The 18,970-nt window shown below is 39.3% G+C and overlaps 1 protein-coding gene across 1 annotated transcript in view; it reads right to left on the bottom strand.

Moving 5' to 3' along the window:
* Positions 1-343: 343 nt before the first annotated feature.
* Positions 344-18,970, bottom strand: part of TSPAN6 (tetraspanin 6) — a 34,406-nt gene continuing 15,779 nt past the window's right edge. The window contains exons 4-7 of the mRNA XM_082262912.1: positions 10,415-10,570; positions 4,695-4,778; positions 2,025-2,115; positions 344-384 (exon numbers count right to left, since the gene is read on the bottom strand). Of these exons, the coding sequence (XP_082119038.1) occupies positions 2,047-2,115; positions 4,695-4,778; positions 10,415-10,570 (309 nt within the window). The 3' untranslated portion in view covers positions 344-384; positions 2,025-2,046. The remainder of the gene's footprint in view (positions 385-2,024; positions 2,116-4,694; positions 4,779-10,414; positions 10,571-18,970) is intronic.

Consider the following 18,970-nt stretch of genomic DNA (forward strand, 5'->3'; position numbering starts at 1 on the left):
TGGATCCCCTGGCTTCACAAGAAGAAGAAATATGCAGCCAGGAAAATGTAGAAAGTTGCACCCTTGGCTCAGTGACTGGCTGCGTTTTGAACATGGAAGACTGCCATGACACCACCAGGCAGCGAATAGAAAACAGCAGTACAGGTATGTCTCTCATGACAGGTTCTCTTGGACATCCAATAAAAGGAGGCACCGTTGGACAACATCAGGAGAGCTGCAGATTTCGGACAATGCAAGTGACTGAAAAAAGAAATAACGCAGAATATTCCCTTAAAGTGGTCCAGATGCAAGAAGATGGAGGCTGATGAAAAACATAGGCGGAGCGATGTGATGAATTCCCTTCTGTTGTGGTCATAAGTATCTGAGGATTCACAGAATAATTCCCTGAAATAAGAAAAGCTCAATTAAAAAAAATAAAAATATTAGATTAACCACTTCAGCTCCGGAAGGATTTGCCCCCTTAATGACCAGGCCATTTTTTGCGATTCGGCACTGCGTTACTTTAATGGAAAATTGCGCGGTCGTGCGACGCTGTGCCCCAAATACAATTGATGTCCTTTTTTTTTTTACCACAAATAGAGCTTTCTTTTGGTGGTATTTGATCACCTTTGTGGTTTTTAGATTTTGCGCTATAACAAAAAAAAAAAAAAAAAAAAAAAAAAAAAAGCGCGACAATTTTGAAAAAAAAAAGCCATATTTTTTACTTTCTGCTATAAAACATTCCCAATAAAAAATTTTTAAAAATTAAATTTTTTTTATCAGTTTAGGCCAATTTGTATTCTGCTACATATTTTTGGTAAAAAAAAAAAAAAATCCCAAAAAAGGGTATTTTAATTGGTTTGCGCAAAAGCTATAGCGTTTACAAACTACGGGATAGATTTTTAGACTTTTCATTCATTTTTTATTTTTTTTTATTAGTAATGGCAGCGATCAGCGTTTTTTAGTGGGACTGCGACATTGCGGCGGAAAGATCGGAACCCTGACATTTTTGGGGACCAGTGATATGAATACAGTAATCAGTGCTAAATATTATGCACTGTTACTGTATAAATGACTGGCAGGGAAGGGGTTAACACTGGGGGTGATCAAAGGGGTTAATGTATGCCTAAAGTGCTTAGTGCGTGTGTGTGCGTGTGTGTGTGTGGGGAAGGGTTCTGTGACAGGCACAGAGAGATCGGGGTTTGAGCTTGGCTGAAACTGCTGATCTCTTTCTGCCTGTCTGACAGAAGACCCGCCTGTTTTGTTTACATAAGCAGGCGGGTCTTCAGTCAGTTTCTCTGATGATCGCAGGAGGGCAGCGGCAATTAAACACTAAACACAGCGGAAGCGCGGCTTCGGGGGCACAGCGCCAAAACCTTGTGCATGAAATCACGTAGTACTACGTCATTTTGCACAGCCGAGCCGCCCTGCCGCAGTTATACTACGGTGGGCGGTCGGCAAGAGGTTAAAAAGTTAAACTTTTTTTTTTTTTTAAACACGTTTGATTTTTGCACAAAGCAGCCCTGATCCTCCTCTTTGGGGGTCCCCGACAGTGCTTCTGGCTCCTCCCCCTTCAGAGTACACACCCTAGCAAGCCGCTTGCTAAGGGGGTAGTCATCTGGGTTTGCTCCCAAGCTCTGCTGCCTGCCTCCATTGACAGACATCAGGGGCTTTAGCACCACTTTAATCTCTTGACGTTCACAAAATACATATGTGCAGTGGCAAAGAGGGTGTGCTTCCATGCCCACACACTGCACATACGCATCCGTGGGCAGAAAGCACCCTCACAGCACTGGGACAGAGCTGTCAAAAACAGCTCTTGCTCCATACTACAGATGGGGTTAGTCAGCAGGACCGGCTGCTGATCATGTGACCACTGTGCCAGCCAATCAAAGGGATGCGAGGGGCAGGGCATGAAGGGGTTAAAGTTGTGTAAAAATGAATTAAAGCTGAACTCCAGGCAAATAACATACAAAAAAAAAAAAAATACAGCTTTCTGGAAAAAAAAAAAAAAAGAAACATACATACAACTGCTCATACTATACCTTAACATCCTATAGATGGGATTTACACCATCTCATACTGGTTGTTGGTAATGTAACGAGATAGACAGCAAGCCAGGAACATTCCTACAAGCTACAAAGTAACAAAAAAAATAATCAGAATAATAATAGACTCAGAAACAAGAAAAATCTCTATTGCACCCCCAATTCCATTTTTTATTTGGACTGAAGCTGCAATTGGGCTTTGAGAGGACCTAGGGTGTTAAAAGTGAATCTAATGTCTAAAATAAAAAAAAAAAAAAATATATAGAAGGGGGAAAAAAGAAAAAAAAGGAAAAATATAGAAGGAAAAAAAAAAAAAAAAAAGAAAAGAAAAGGGGAAAAAAAAAAATAGAAGGGGGAAAAAAGAAAAAAAAAAGGAAAAATATAGAAGGAAAAAAAAAAAAAAAAAAGGAAAATGAAAGGAAGGGAAAAAGAGAAAAAAAAAAGGAGAATGAAAATGAAAGGAAGGGAAAAAAAAAAAAAAAAAAAAAGGAAAATGAAAGGAAGGGGGGAAAAAATGGAAATAAGGAAGGGGAAAAAACAAAAAAAAAACAAAACAATATAGAAGGAAAAAAAAAAGAGAAAAATAAGGAAGGGAAAAAAAGAATAAAAAAAGGAAAATGAAAGGAAGGGGGGAAAAAAAGGAAACAAGGAAGGGGAAAAAAAAAGAAAAAATATAGAAGAAAAAAAAAAAAGAAGGAAAAATAAGGAAGGGAAAAAGAGAAAAAAAAAAGGAAAATGAAAATGAAAGGAAGGGAAAAAAAGGAAAAAGGAAAAATAAGGAAGGGGGAAAAAAAAGGAAAAAAAAAATAAGGAAGGGAAAAAAAGAATAAAAAAAAGGAAAATGAAAGGAAGGGGAAAAAAAAAGAAAAAATATAGAAGAAAAAAAAAAAAAAAAAAAGAAGGAAAAATAAGGAAGGGAAAAAGAGAGAAAAAAAGGAAAATGAAATTGAAAGGAAGGGAAAAAAAAGGAAAAATAAGGAAGGGGAAAAAAAAAAAAAAAAGGAAAATGAAAGGAAGGGGGGAAAAAAAATAGAAATAAGGAAGGGGAAAAAAAAAAAAACCAAAACAATATAGAAGGAAAAAAAAAAGAGAAAAATAAGGAAGGGAAAAAAAGAATAAAAAAAGGAAAATGAAAGGAAGGGGGGAAAAAAAGGAAACAAGGAAGGGGAAAAAAAAAGAAAAAATATAGAAGAAAAAAAAAAAAGAAGGAAAAATAAGGAAGGGAAAAAGAGAAAAAAAAAAGGAAAATGAAAATGAAAGGAAGGGAAAAAAAGGAAAAAGGAAAAATAAGGAAGGGGGAAAAAAAAAGGAAAAAAAAAAATAAGGAAGGGAAAAAAAGAATAAAAAAAAGGAAAATGAAAGGAAGGGGAAAAAAAAAGAAAAAATATAGAAGAAAAAAAAAAAAAAAAAAAAGAAGGAAAAATAAGGAAGGGAAAAAGAGAGAAAAAAAGGAAAATGAAATTGAAAGGAAGGGGAAAAAAAAGGAAAAATAAGGAAGGGGAAAAAAAAAAAAAAAAGGAAAATGAAAGGAAGGGGGGAAAAAAAATAGAAATAAGGAAGGGGAAAAAAAAAAAAAACCAAAACAATATAGAAGGAAAAAAAAAAAGAAAAAAAAGGAAGGGAAAAAAAGAATAAAAAAAGGAAAATGAAAGGAAGGGGAAAAAAAAAGGAAATAAGGAAGGGGAAAAAAAAAGAAAAAATATAGAAGAAAAAAAAAAAAAAAAGAAGGAAAAATAAGGAAGGGAAAAAGAGAGAAAAAAAGGAAAATGAAAATGAAAGAAAGGGAAAAAAAAAGGAAAAATAAGGAAGGGGAAAAAAAAAAAAGGAAAATGAAAGGAAGGGGGAAAAAATGGAAATAAGGAAGGGAAAAAAAAAAAAAAACAATATAGAAGGAAAAAAAAAAAGAAAAATAAGGAAGGGAAAAAAAGAATAAAAAAAGGAAAATGAAAGGAAGGGGAAAAAAAAAGGAAATAAGGAAGGGGAAAAAAAAAGAAAAAATATAGAAGGAAAAAAAAAAAAAAGGAAAAATAAGGAAGGGAAAAAGAGAAAAAAAAAAGGAAAATGAAAATGAAAGGAAGGGAAAAAAAAAGGAAAAATAAGGAAGGGGAAAAAAAAAAAAAAAAAAAAAAAAAAAGGAAAATGAAAGGAAGGGGGGAAAAAATGGAAATAAGGAAGGGGAAAAAAAAAAACAACAAAACAATATAGAAGGAAAAAAAAAAAAGAAAAAAAAATAAGGAAGGGAAAAAAAGAATAAAAAAAGGAAAATGAAAGGAAGGGGGAAAAAAAACAAAAAATATAGAAGAAAAAAAAAAAAAAAAAAAAGAAGGAAAAACAAGGAAGGGAAAAAGAAAAAAAAAGGAAAATGAAAGGAAGGGAAAAAAAAAGGAAAAATAAGGAAGGGAATAAAAAAAAAAGGAAAAATAAAGCAGGGAAATAAAAGGGAAAAAATAAGAAAAAAAAAAAAAAAGGGAATGAGAAGAAAAAAAAGGGCACTATTATTCCCATTCTTCATAGGTCCCACTGACCACCAAACCAGGGGATTGTTTATTGCTACTCCCACTATAATCTGATGACCCCCTAAACAGTAAACTGGTCCTTTGGCCTAGAAGGTTTGGGGCCCCCTGGTCTTGGATTGAGCCCTTGATTTTACATGGGAGTAATGCTTACCTGGAAGCAGGCTATGCCAAATGAAATGCCAGCGACTACACCCATCCGTGTCTCCATGATGGTGGTGACAATAGACATACAGCCCTAAACATAAAAGAAGAAAAAAAAAAAAGTGAGGCTCTATATATGATCAGCCATTAAACCAGGGGTCCCAAACTGGTGGACCTCCATAGGCAGAGGTATGATGGTATTTGTAGTTTTGCAACAGCTGGAGGCCCGCCAGTTTGGGACCCCTGCCTTAAACAATTACCAGCAATATGAGTGAAGAAAAAAATGAGGGGTATACATTAGAAGGTGCCACTCTGCCCCCCCCTTTCACCACTAAACATCCCTGATCAGATATAAAAGACACAAATTAATGCAGCTCTGAATCAATACTACATCATTACACAGGCGGTACGGGAATCGCAGCGATCCCCGCCCCGCATTGTAGTCGCACAGTGTTTGCAATCCGCTGCGGGTGTCAATACAAAGTTAATAAACACCCCATACGGATACACTGCACTGGATTATATCAGATCGCATGGTACAAATGACAGCAGATGTCTACATATATATTTTTTCACTTAAATTATTTGTACATTTGTTCTTTTTCCCCCTTTCCAGGTTTGTGGGACACTCCTGAGTTATCGAGTGAAGAAAATATATTGGGCGCAATATCTGTTAAATGAATTGTTAGTGATTAATAATAATTAAATATTATTTTAAATGGTGGATGAAAAAAAATTCAATAATTTATTAATATTTAAATATTTGTAAAATAATATTTTATTAATATTTAATTATTAATAATAATTCACTAACAATTCATTTAACAGATATTGTGCCTAATATATCTTCTTCACTTTTCACATAGCCTGCTATGGATTAACGGCTGCATCTCCGTTTATGTATTTTTTAAAAAAACACAATTTTTTGTACCCAAGTGTCCTGGGCGCTGGGTCTTTTATTGATTACTCCTGAGTTTTTGGCAGGATTTTTGTAGGGGGCGGCTGCCCCAGAGCCAACGGGACGTGGCTCATTTTTGGTGTGGGGGGGGGGGGTGAATGTAGCACCCTCCTAGGTAGGTGCTAAGAAAACGCATTAAGTGGCTCTTTCTGCTTATCAGGAGAGCCAGATCTGTTAATTTTGCCTGTCACATGTTTCCAGGTGTGATTTCTTGGGTCTAAGGAAGTATCTCCACTGTGTCCAATGAGGGAGCTATAAATGCGATGCGGTTGCAGTGCGGCTCCAAAAAAAGCTGCCTGCTCTTTGAGCCTATTCAAAATGAATGGACTCCAATCGCACTGCCCTGAATCACATGTGGATTGCACAGGAATGCGGTGCGGTTCCTGTGCGATTCTCATGGGTGTTATAGTGTGACCCGGGGCTTAATGTATTTCCCAAATGAAAGCAGTGTAAGCACTTGAATCTGACCCGGTATTAGCCTATTGCAGTCCCTGTACAAAAGCAATCAGACTGGTGGGAGAGAAAAACAGCCAATCGGTTGTGCTACAGTGCAAGAAGCATGCTGATAGGAGGAGAGCAGAGTGACAGAAGAGCTTATCAGTGTGCCGCTTCTCCTTTCACTGTCCAATCACAGGGTGGGGGAGTAAACATTAATGAACTGCAGCAAAGAAAAAATAGTTCTTCCGTCCTGCTAGATGGCGCTGTGCTGTGTGCCAGATCTGTTTAACCACTTCAGCTGACTTAACCAGTTCTTGACCGGAAAGTTTTACCCCCTTAATGACCAGGGCATATTTTGCAATTCGGCACTGCGTTACTTTAATAGACAGTCGTGCGATGTTGTACCCAAATAACATTGATGTCCTTTTTTCCCCACAAACAGAGCTTTCTTTTGGTGGTATTTGATCACTTGTGCAATTTTATTTTTTTGCACTATAAACAAAAAAAAAAGAGCGACAATTCTAAAATAAACAATATTTTTTACTTTCTGATATAAAACATTCCCAATGAAAAAAATTAAAAAAAAAATTAATTTTTTTTTCAATCATTTTAGGCCAATTTGTATTCTGCTACATATTTTCGGTAAAAAAATCCCAATAAGCGTATTTTGATTCGTTTGCGCAAAAGTTATTGCATCTACAAACTAGGGGAAAGATTTATCTCATTTTTATGTATTTTTTTTTTTTTACTAGTAATGGCGGCGATTTGCAATTTTTAAACGGGACTGCGACATTGCAGTGGACAGATCGGACCCGACTGTCATTTTTTCAATTTTTGTGGGGACCAGTGACCTTACTACAGTAATCAGTGCTAAAAATATGCACTGTTACTGTACTGACACGGGCAGGGAAGGGGTTAACACCAGGGGTAATCAAAGGGTAAATGTGTCCCTAGGGGGTGTTTTCTAACTGTAGGGGATGAGCTTGCTGCATGAACACAGAGACCTGTGTTCCTAAATAAGAGAAACACAGGATCCCAGTAGAACAGTGGTCTGCCGTGTTTGAAAGCGATCAATCTCCTGAATGCGGAGCACTATGCTACAATGAATCGCTTTTTAAAATAGAGAATAAATATGACCCTCTCTACATCACGTGTGTCAAACACAAGGCCCGCGGGCCAAATCCGGCCCTCCAGGTTATATTATGTGGCCCTCCCACCCAGGGATTTTTTTCAGCTGGAATATGGGGGAACCCCTAATTCCTGCACTCTGTATGTAGCACACTCCTCTAGCATTCTCACTTTACACAGCACACCCCTAAACTCCGCATTCTGTGCATAGGGCACCCCTGAACTCTGCACTATGTACGTAGCAAACCCCTGAACTCTGGGGTGGGGTGTGGTTGAGTTTCTGCACTTTTTATCTGAGAAAAATAGCTGTGGATAAGATTATATAGTCTTACAGATACAGCTGGCCCTTTGAGGTCAACCATATTGCGGATGCGGCCCGCAATGAAATTTAGTTTGACACCCCTGCTCTACATGCTACTTTTGCTGAATAGCTCGGTCCGATGAAAGGAAGCTGGATCCTGGCAGGATCACCAGATGAGAAGAAAAAACAAAAAAAAATAAAATAATGAATGCAGCTACAATATTTAAGGGCTGCAGTAAATATCTATTTTTTTATTATTATATTTATTTTTTAATGAATATATTTAAATACACTTTTATTTTTTCAAAGATTGTGCCTTTTCTATGACCCCCACGTTTGACACACAAAGAGAATGTAGAATTGGATCAATGAATATATTATGCAATACTCCGTGTATTCAAGTACAAGTCTTATTGTGTTATTCTGTAACAATTCCTTTGTACTCATGCAAGCTATTTCTGTATTTATGGATTAAAACTCCCTGGTTATCTCCTGAGGAAGTAGAACTTTGATCTAAGAAACACAGACAGCTAGTGTCATGCAAGTCACTTCCCCTGAGCCCTGGCTCTTAAAGGAGCACCCCAGGGTTATCATACAATCTGGACTTAAGCTGGCCATAGATGGATAATTTCCTTTAATCAGCCAGAAGGTTAATAATAAAAAAAAAAATGTTTATATAATATAATATATATATATATTTTTTTTTGTGAAGAATCAACAACAAGTGGGACACAATCATGAAGTGGAACGAAATTTATTGGATATTTCAAACTTTAACAAAAAAAACTGAAATTATTGAGCCCCCTTAAGTTAATACTTTGTAGCGCCACCTTTTGCTGCGATTACAGCTGTAAGTCGCTTGGGGTATGTCTCTATCAGTTTTGCACATCAAGAGACTGAAATTTTTGCCCATTCCTCTTTGCAAAACAGCTCGAGCTCAGTGAGGTTGGATGGAGAGCGTTTGTGAACAGCAGTTTTTAGTTCTTTCCACAGATTCTCGATTGGATTCAGGTCTGGACTTTGACTTGGCCATTCTAACACCTGGATATGTATATTTGTGAACCATTCCATTGTAGATTTTGCTTTATGTTTTGGATCATTGGCTTGTTGGAAGACAAATCTCCGTCCCAGTCTCAGGTCTTTTGCAGACTCCATCAGGTTTTCTTCCAGAATGGTCCTGTATTTGGCTCCATCCATCTTCCCATCAATTTTAACCATCTTCCCTGTCCCTGCTGAAGAAAAGCAGGCCCAAACCATGATGCTGCCACCACCATGTTTGACAGTGGGGATGGTGTGTTCAGGGTGATGAGCTGTGTTGCTTTTACGCCAAACATAACGTTTTGCATTGTTGCCAAAAAGTTTGATTTTGGTTTCATCTGACCAGAGCTCCTTCTTCCACATGTTTGGTGTCTCCCAGGTGGCTTGTGGAAATCTTTAAACAACACTTTTTATGGATATCTTTAAGAAATGGCTTTCTTCTTGCCACTCTTCCATAAAGGCCAGATTTGTGCAGTATACGACTGATTGTTGTCCTATGGACAGAGTCTCCCACCTCAGCTGTAGATCTCTGCAGTTCATCCAGAGTGATCATGGGCCTCTTGGCTGCGTCTCTGATCAGTCTTCTCCTTGTATGAGCTGAAAGTTTAGAGGGACGGCCAGGTCTTCGTAGATTTGCAGTGGTCTGATACTCCTTCCATTTCAATATTATCGCTTGCACAGTGCTCCTTGGGATGTTTAAAGCTTGGGAAATCTTTTTGTATCCAAATCCGGCTTTAAACTTCTCCACAACAGTATCTCGGACCTGCCTGGTGTGTTCCTTGTTCTTCATGATGCTCTCTGCGCTTTAAATGGACCTCTGAGACTATCACAGTGCAGGTGCATTTATACGGAGACTTGATTACACACAGGTGGATTCTATTTATCATCATTAGTCATTTAGATCAACATTGGATCATTCAGAGATCCTCACTGAACTTCTGGAGAGAGTTTGCTGCACTGAAAGTAAAGGGGCTGAATAATTTTGCAAGCCCAATTTTTCAGTTTTTTTTATTTGTTAACAAAGTTTGAAATATCCAATAAATTTCGTTCCACTTCATGATTGTGTCCCACTTGTTGTTGATTCTTCACAAAAAATACAGTTTTATATCTTTATGTTAGAAGCCTGAAATGTGGCAAAAGGTCAAAAAGTTCAGGGGGGCCGAATACTTTCGCAAGGCACTGTGTATATATATATATATATATATATATATATATATATATATATATACACACACACATACATACACACACACACACACATACATACATATTATACACACACACATATACACTAGATTACCAAAAGTATTGGGACGCCTGCCCTTACACACACACACATGAACTTTAATGGCATCCCAGTCTTAGTCCGTAGGGTTCAATATTGAGTTGGCCCACCCTTTGCAGCTATAACAGCTTCAACTCTTCTGGGAAGGCTGTCCACAAGGTTTAGGAGTGTGTCTATGGGAATGTTTTACCATTCTTCCAGAAGCGCATTTGTGAGGTCAGGCACTGATGTTGGATGAGAAGGCCTGGCTCGCAGTTTACGCTCGAATTCATCCCAAAGGTGATCTATCCCCCTTTTTATTTCTAACAGCTCAGACAAGCTTTATACTGTAAATTCTGCACTTTGAATGGATGTACAGGACAGGTTCTTGCAGATAAACTGGTACAACTTGTGTAGGAGGATTTGTTTCATATCTCTATCACCTGAGGCAAGTCACTTCACTTTACAACCACTTAAAATACTGGGTAACACATATACAGTGGGGGTAGAAGGTCTCATTCCAAATGATGGGTAGACAGCTTAGACAGTTGGGAGATAAAGAATGCTGCAGGAGAGATCATCTTCTCTCACTTGGTAACTTACATCATTGTAGACGACCTCCTTTGCCTTAACTATGCTCTTCAACACATCATCCGTGCAGTTTACTTGCGCCTTACAGCAGCTGTGCGGGATGCCGTTGGTCTTGAAATACGCAGTCTGACCCCAGTCAAGGTATGTCTTTGATCCGCAACACATGAGCTGTGTAAGAAAAAAAGAGGAGTTAGACTGACAAATTAATGGGGGTAGTGAGAAGAACCTTCAAGTCCTAGAAACTCAGCAGGAGTCAAATGCAGGCTGGAGCAGGAGGCAGAAATTCAGGAGCAGGAGCCAGAAACACAGCAGGAGCAAAAGACTGGCTGGAGCAGGAGCCAAAGACTGGCTGGAGCAGGAGCCAAAGACTGGCTGGAGCAGGAGCCAAAGACTGGCTGGAGCAGGAGCCAAAGACTGGCTGGAGCAGGAGCCAAAGACTCAGCAGGAGCCAAACACTGGCTGAAGCAGGAGCAGGAAACACAGCAGGAGCCAGAAACTCAGCAGGAGCCAAAGACTGTCTGGAGCCAGACTGGGTATAAAGATGGAAGACCACTGATGGCCCCCATTCAGTCTATAATGCCTCATGCACTGGATGTTTTTGATGCTGCACCTAGGGGCGGCTGACATTTTTTTCCTGGCTCTAATTGCCCCTGCATGTTAGCTTATGTGTCCATACACACATAGGCATTTACAGGAGTTGAGGCAGAAAAAAAAACCCACTTCTAGCGCGTCCAAGAGCAGGGGCGTTTTGGCAGTAAAAACGCTTAAACACGTGTTGGCGCCAGGTGAGATTAGTGCTTCAGAGTTAATTTCAATGGCCAGAATATACTACTATTCTGGCCAATTAAATGTGTTAAAGTAGAGTTCCACCCAAAAGTGGAACTTCTGCTCATCTGCTTCCTCCCCCCTCCGGTGCCACATTTGGCACCTTTTACCCGTTTTTGGCAGGTACCCTTCCCCATTTCCAGGAGAAGGTGCCGCGGCTCTGTCCCTCGGAAGTTCCGTCCTCCCCCTCCTTCCCCCGCTGCTGAGCCAATTACAATGCGCTTCACGCGTGCGCAGTGCCGGTTTCCCATAGAGTTAATGGCGGCGGCAGCACCTGACAGCCGATCCATAAATCGGCTGGGGTGCCGACATCGCAAGCTCGTTGGACAGCTAAATGTCTATTTATTAAAAGTCACCAGCTACAGTATTTTAACCTCTTTACGACCACCCGCCGCAGATAAACTGCGGCGGGCAGCCGCTCCTGCGCCAATCGCATTAACTGTACGGCGGTTGCAAGCAGGAGGCTAGGGGGGCGAGCGCACGTCGCCAGCGGCGCACTCCCACCCCTGCTCGTCAGCGGGGAAGCCGATGCAGCAGCAGGCAGGCGGCTCCGATTGCCGCCTGACACCTGCAATTGCTCCCCGCTGAGAGAGAACGACGGTCAGCTGTTGTAAACACAGCTGACCGTACTTCTCCCTGGAATGATCACAGACCCCCTGTGATCCTTCTATATAGGATCACAGGTCTTTATGGTCATTCCACAAGCCACGCCCCCCACAGTTAGAATCACTCTCATAGGCTCACATTTAACCCCTTGATCACCCACAGTGTTAACCCCTTCCCTGCCAGTGTCATTATTACAGTAACAGTGCATATTTTTAGCACTGATTACTGTAGTAATGTCACTGGTCCCCCCAAAAGTGTCAGTTAGCAAACCAATCAAAATACACTTATTGTGATTTTTTTTTTTTTACCAAAAATATGTAGCAGAAAACAAATTGGCCTAAAATGTTAAAAATTTAGATTTTTACATTTTTTTTTGGGGAATGTTATATAGCAGAATGTGAAAAATATTGATTTTTTTTTTTTATTCAGAATTGTCGCTCTTTTTGTGTATAGTACAAAAAAAAAAAAATATCGCACAGGTGATCAAATACCACCAAAAGAAAGCTCCATTTGTGGGGAAAAAAAGGACGTAAATTTTGTTTGGGTACAGTGTTGCACGACCGCGCAATTGTCAGTTACTGTCAGGTCACGCAGTGCCAGGTTGAAAAAAGTGGCCTGGTCATTAAGGGGGGCAAATCCTTCCGGTCTTAAAGTGGTTAAAATGTATTATTATTTTTTTTAACGGCTGGAACACCCCCTTAAGGCCCAAGCGCTTTCACGTGCCTAAACACGTTTACAAGAGTCAGGCCATTTTTTTTTTTTTTTTTTGCCATAACACCGCTGCCAAGAGAAAAGGCGTCCAGGAGAGATAGCAAAAACGTTCATTGTGCATGAGGTCTAAAAGGATCTGGCTACTTAATATCATAATTTTAGGTACAGGTGGAGCAATGTGAGCTAAGCCAATCCCTGAATTCCTATATGATTAGGATGCTCCAACAGCGAGATCTCCCTACCATAATTCCAGGCTCTGTTCCTTTCCACCTGCTAGTTTGGAGTGTTCCCACACACCTTGTAACCCCCGGTCACATCCCCCATAAAATAAATGAAAATTTAGCAGGGGAAGGTTTTTTTTTTTTTAATTTGCTCCAAAAAAAAAGAAAAAAAACAAAGTTTTGAAGAAAAAAAAGAAAAGAAACAGAAAGTTTTGAAAAAAAAAAAAGAAGAAAAAACAAAGTTTTGAAAAAAAAAGAAAAAAAGAAAACAAAGTTTTGAAAAAAAAAGAAAAAGAAAAAGTTTTGAAAAAAACAAAAAGAAAAAACAAAGTTTTTTTTAAAAAAAAGGAAAAAACAAAGTTTTGAAGAAAAAAAAAAAAAATGTTTTTCTTGGCTCTGTTCCTTTCCACCTGCTAGTTTGGAGTGTCCCCACACACACCTTGTAACCCCCGGTCACATCCCCCATAAAATAAATGAAAATTTAGCAGGGGAAGGTTTTTTTTTTTTTTTTTTTTAATTTGCTCCAAAAAAAAAAAAAAAAAAGAAAAAAACAAAGTTTTGAAAAAAACAGAAAGTTTTGAAAAAAAAAAGAAAAAAAGAAAACAAAGTTTTGAAAAAAAAAAAAAGAAAAACAAAGTTTTGAAAAAAAAAGAAAAGAAAACAAAGTTTTGAAAAAAAAAAAAAAGAAAACAAAGTTTTGAAAAAAAAAAAAGAACAGAAAGTTTTGAAAAAAAAAAAAAATGTTTTTCTTGGTTTCTGTCCTCCTGCTCTGGTGACAACCCCAAAATTTGGGATTTTCTTTTACGCTCAGTAATAACAGCCACCAGGATAAACAGAGGGTAAATCTCCAAAAAGGGGGGTACAAGGCAGCAATAAAAACAAGACAGGGGTTCTAATCCATCCTGGCTCAAATTTTTTTTTTTTAATATACTGTTATACTGAAAAAAAAAAAAGTAACCATTTATGAATAATATTGTCATAAACTCGCTATACAGGAATAAAACATAAGCAGCGGCTAACCACAAGGTGGAGCTGTGACTCCAGATGACAGTTACATTGTAACTGTTTCTATGAATTTTATTAGATACTGAAACTAGTATTGTAATCTATTTTAAGTTCATGTATCCATCCGTAATATATATATATTTTTTTTTTTAGTTATGGATGGAGCAGGGAATGATGAGAACGGTCAGGTTTTTATTGCTGTCGATGTCCCCGCTGGGCAGACTAATCCCTTCTATTTGTCCTGTGGTGACCACTGTCACGGAGACAAACTGATGGGGGGTCCAAAACTTCCCAGCTGTCACTGAAACACAAAGTCCAGGGGAAAATCATCCAATGGGTTCAACTGTTCTGGTTATAAGGGTCTAACCGGTTCACATTTGTGTGATGCGGGAACGCTGCGAATATGCAGCGTGATCCCGCATCGCATCCGCACCTCTGGCAGTTCACACTGCCATATGCAATACGCAGGGGGTGTCAAAAGTTAACTGACACCCCTAGTTGCGATCGCATATCGCAGTGCGATCTGCAAGTTCGCACAGAATCGGATCGCACTAGTGTGAACCACTATGCGATCCGATTCGGCTGCGGATAAAAAAAAAAGCCTCATGTGCGAGTTTAGTGCGGATGCGGTGCGAATTCAGCCATACAAAGTGTATGGCTGAAGTTCGCACCGCACATGAGATCGCATATAATTTAGGAGCAGTGCGCTCCGAATTACATGCGATCTCCGCGATCGCATAAGCCCCGGTTCACACTACTGCGTGTGCGGGGTTCGCATGTCATGTCGGAGCGCACTGCTCCGACATGACATGCGATCAGCTGTGCGGTGCGAGTTTAGCCATACAGTTTGTATGGCTAAATTCGCATCGCACCCGCAGCAAACACGCACAGGAGGCATTTTTGCTGCCGCATCAGGATCGGATCGCACAGTGGTTCACACTTGTGCGATCCGATCCTGTGCGAACTGCACGATCGCACTGCGATATGCGATCAAACTGGGGGTGTCGTTAAGATTACATTGACACCCCCAGCGGATCGCATATGGCAGTGTGAACTGCCGGGGGTGCGTGTGCGATGCGGGAACAGGCTGCGAATTCGCAGCCTTCCCGCATCGCATCAGTGTGAACCGAGCCTAAATGTGAACCGGGGCTAAGAGGGAAACACACAAAAATCAATCAGATAAATGTGATTTTTGTGCCTCTGCATTTTTGGAAAGGGTCTGGGACTTTTTTTTCCTGCAAAATGCAGCATTTTGCATGTAAGACTTCAATGGACCCAGATCCAAAAACAAAAGTATTGCGTCTTTGCTGCAATTTGTGTTTTGCGTTTTTAAATCGGCCCAACAAATTTTCCAAGAAACAAAAAAAAAAGCATAATTCTGGTTAAATCAAGTGAAAAACGTGGAAATCACAGCAAAAAGCACGACAGAAACGGTCAAAAACAACATGCATGGGGTTAAATCAAGCCGGACACAGGTTTTTCATAAATTAAAAAATTAAAATACATTTATATCCAAATGCGAGAGAGGGAGGGGGGGAAGGTGGGGCAGAATGAAATTTAAGGCTGAATGTTCTCTTGAATTTCATTCTCATATCTGTATGGCATTTGGGTTGCTTGTGAAGCCTGGCTTAACCCACTTTACCACATTTTCCACATGGTTACATGTACTGGTTACATTTATTTAATCATTCCCTCTAGCATTGTCTAGAACTGTTACATTGTATCTCTGGTTACAAAGACCTATGTATTTCCTTTGCGCCATCTAGTGGCCATAATGCTATATTTCACTAAAGCCTATAATTAACCACTTTACCACCGGAGGATTTTGCTGTCTTACGTCTGGGCCACTTTTGGCGATTCGGCGCTGTGCAACTTTAATGGACAATTGCGCGGTCGTGCGACGCCGTACCCAAACAAAATCTACGTCCTTTTTTTCCCCACAAACAGAGCTTTCTTTTGGTGGTATTTGATCACCTGTGCGATTTTTACTTTTTGCGCTATAAACAAAAAAAAGAGCGTTTATTTTGAAAAAATAACAATATTTTTAACATTTTTTTATAGGAAATCCCCCCCCCCCCCCCAAAAAAATGTAAAAAAAAATCTAATTTTTTTAAAATTTTTGGCCAATTTGTTTTCTGCTACATATGTTTGGTAAAAAAAAAAAAATCACAATAAGCGTATTTTGATTGGTTTGCGCAAAAGTTATTGCGTTTACTAACTAAGGGAAAGATTTGTCATTTTTGGTGTTTTTTTTTTAACTAGTAATAGCGGCGATCTGCGATTTTTTTGCGGGACTTGCGACATTGCGGCGGACAGATCGGACCCTTGACTGACATTTTTGACACTTTTGGGGGTACCAGTGACATTACTGCAGTAATCAGTGCTATATATATATATGCACTGTTACTGTAAAAATGACACTGGCAGGGAAGGGGTTAATTTTATTGGAGAGGGAGGGGTTAATGTATGCCTGGTGCTTACTGACATGTGTGGGGGGAGGTGACTGAGTGACACAGGGACAGATCACATGTTCAGCTATGCTGAATCCTGCGATCTGTCACTCCCTGTCACTTAGGAGATCCGCCCGCTCTGTTTACACAAGCGGACGGATCTCTAAACTGGATTCCCCGACGATCGGAGAAGAGCGGCAGTGATCACCGCCTCTCCTCCCCTGGCCCGACTCCCGCTGTGATTGAAAACAGCGGGAGCGCTCCTCCGGCGGCGCGCGAGCGCCGCTTACAGGGCGGACGTGAAAATAAGATTTTCAGTTTGGTCATGCTGGGGGTGAGTGGTTTCTATTCTAGCAACACGGTAGGCTGTAGGGATTGCCAACTGGGAGTTTTTTGGCCAGGCTTCCAAGGGGGCCCAAATGGCGTATGGGTATGCCAATAATAATGAACATTTTACCTCTTTGACTGCATAGGTTATTTTCTGGAAAAGGTGAACTTGGCTTTTAAAGCACAACCCTTGGGTGAGCTGCAGTGCAGAGAAATGAATGAAATGTCACACTGGGGTTGATTTACTAAAGCCAAAAAAGGCTGTGCACATGCAAAATGCAGTTGCATGACCAATCACATGCAAGGAAAAAAAAAAAAAAAAAAAAAAAACAGCATTTTTGCTTGCACATAATTGACTGATGGAAGTCAGCAGAGCTCCCCCTCATTTACTGAGCTTCGGAGCAACTGCACTTGCAGAGCGCACAATTGGTTAGTAAATCCCCCCCATTGTGTAATTTCAATAAAGTAAAAAAGAAAAAAAATGCTCTGCACTTTTACCACTTCAGCTCCGAAAGGTTTTACCCCCTTTCTGACCAGGCCATTTTTTTTTTTTTACGGTTTAAAATTGCGCACGCTCGTGGAATGGCAACAAACTACAGTACTTAAAAATCTCCATAGACAACGCTTTAAAAAACTTTCAACGGTTACCAGTTTAGAGTTACAGAGGAGGTGTAGATCAGCCTACAGAGTGAGTCAGTATTACTTGCGTACAATTGCCTTGTACATCATACTATGGGGTTTCTCTTCTGTTTGAGCATTTCGATTGGTTGACCATCTCCTTCCAATGCGAACCTGCTCAACAAGAACAGAGGGGACCCCTGGATTCAGCAGCCTGATTTTTACACAACTGATACCTCATACCAACCAGTGTTAATTTTGTCGACTAAAACGTTTTCGTCGACTCCAATTAACACAATTTTTGACGACTAAAACAAACAATTCAGAAGACTAAAATACAACTAAAACTAAAATGGCATTTTAGTCAAAAGACTATAACTAAAACTAAATCGAAATTTGCTACCAAAATTAACACTGGTGCATGCTCAAAGCTTAATACCATAAATAATAACATATTAGATTTTTCACTCCAGGACCGGCAGTAGTATATAATGAGTCTGGAAATTGTAGAGAAATGCCTAAATAATGCATTACAAATTACAATCGAACTACACCCATTCGATTATAGTCGACTAAAAATGTCCTGGAGTTGTAGTCGACTAAAAATGTCCTAGAGTTTTAGTCGACTAAAAATGTCCTAGAGTTTTGGTCGACTAAAAATGTCCTGGAGTTGTGGTCGACTAAAAATGTCCTGGAGTTGTGGTCGACTAAAAATGTCCTGGAGTTGTGGTCGACTAAAAATGTCCTGGAGTTGTGGTCGACTAAAAATGTCCTGGAGTTGTAGTCGACTAAAAATGTCCTGGAGTTTTGGTCGACTAAAAATGTCCTGGAGTTGTGGTCGACTAAAAATGTCCTGGAGTTGTGGTCGACTAAAAATGTCCTGGAGTTTTGGTCGACTAAAAATGTCCTGGAGTTTTGGTCGACTAAAAATGTCCTGGAGTTTTGGTCGACTAAAAATGTCCTGGAGTTTTGGTCGACTAAAAATGTCCTGGAGTTTTGGTCGACTAAAAATGTCCTGGAGTTGTAGTCGACTAAAAATGTCCTGGAGTTTTAGTCGCTAAATACGACTAAAACGAAAACACTTGCAGAAGACTAAAATGGGACTAAAACTAAAATGCCATTTTAGTTCTAAGACTAAATTGAAATGTGCTGCCAACATTAACGCTGATACCGGCAGGTTGTATAAAGAAAGTGCGACACCTAGTGGACTACACAGGTGTAAACACCCTTTCATTCGTTTTTTTCTTATTAGAATATCCTGGTTCAACACAGATATTGCACACAGCACTATTCAGGAAAGAGTCTCTTCCTTTCCTAAATCTATTTGCTCACCATTTGTATTTAAGAGGGAATACATTTATTATTTATAATTTTTCATGCAGAATTTTTTATATTTATTTTTTGCACTATACTTTCCTTATCACCTGCACTAGAATATATATTATAAAATAAATATTTATCACAATTTGTGCACTTCCGTTTCAAATTATTGTTCACTGTACACCATCTTGATTTATTATTCCCTGTATATTATCTTTTATATATTGAGCACCTTCTGGGTAATGTGAAAACCGAGCCCATTTACTTCTCACCAGCACTTTATATCACCATTGGAACTTTCTTATTTGTTTTAAACATAGAAGTGATTTTACATTCACAAAACTATTTTAATATAAATTTTCACAGGTAGCGCCTTTTTCCAACCTTTTCTACTTTTATCTCATATTTTAACCCTTGCACTCCAGGGGTTGGTTGGTGGCAGATTACACCTATACATTTTATTTACAAACTTTATTTGGCTTCTA

Source organism: Pelophylax lessonae (assembly GCF_965119305.1).
Source record: "Pelophylax lessonae genome assembly, chromosome: 7".
Taxonomy (NCBI): Eukaryota; Metazoa; Chordata; class Amphibia; order Anura; family Ranidae; genus Pelophylax; species Pelophylax lessonae.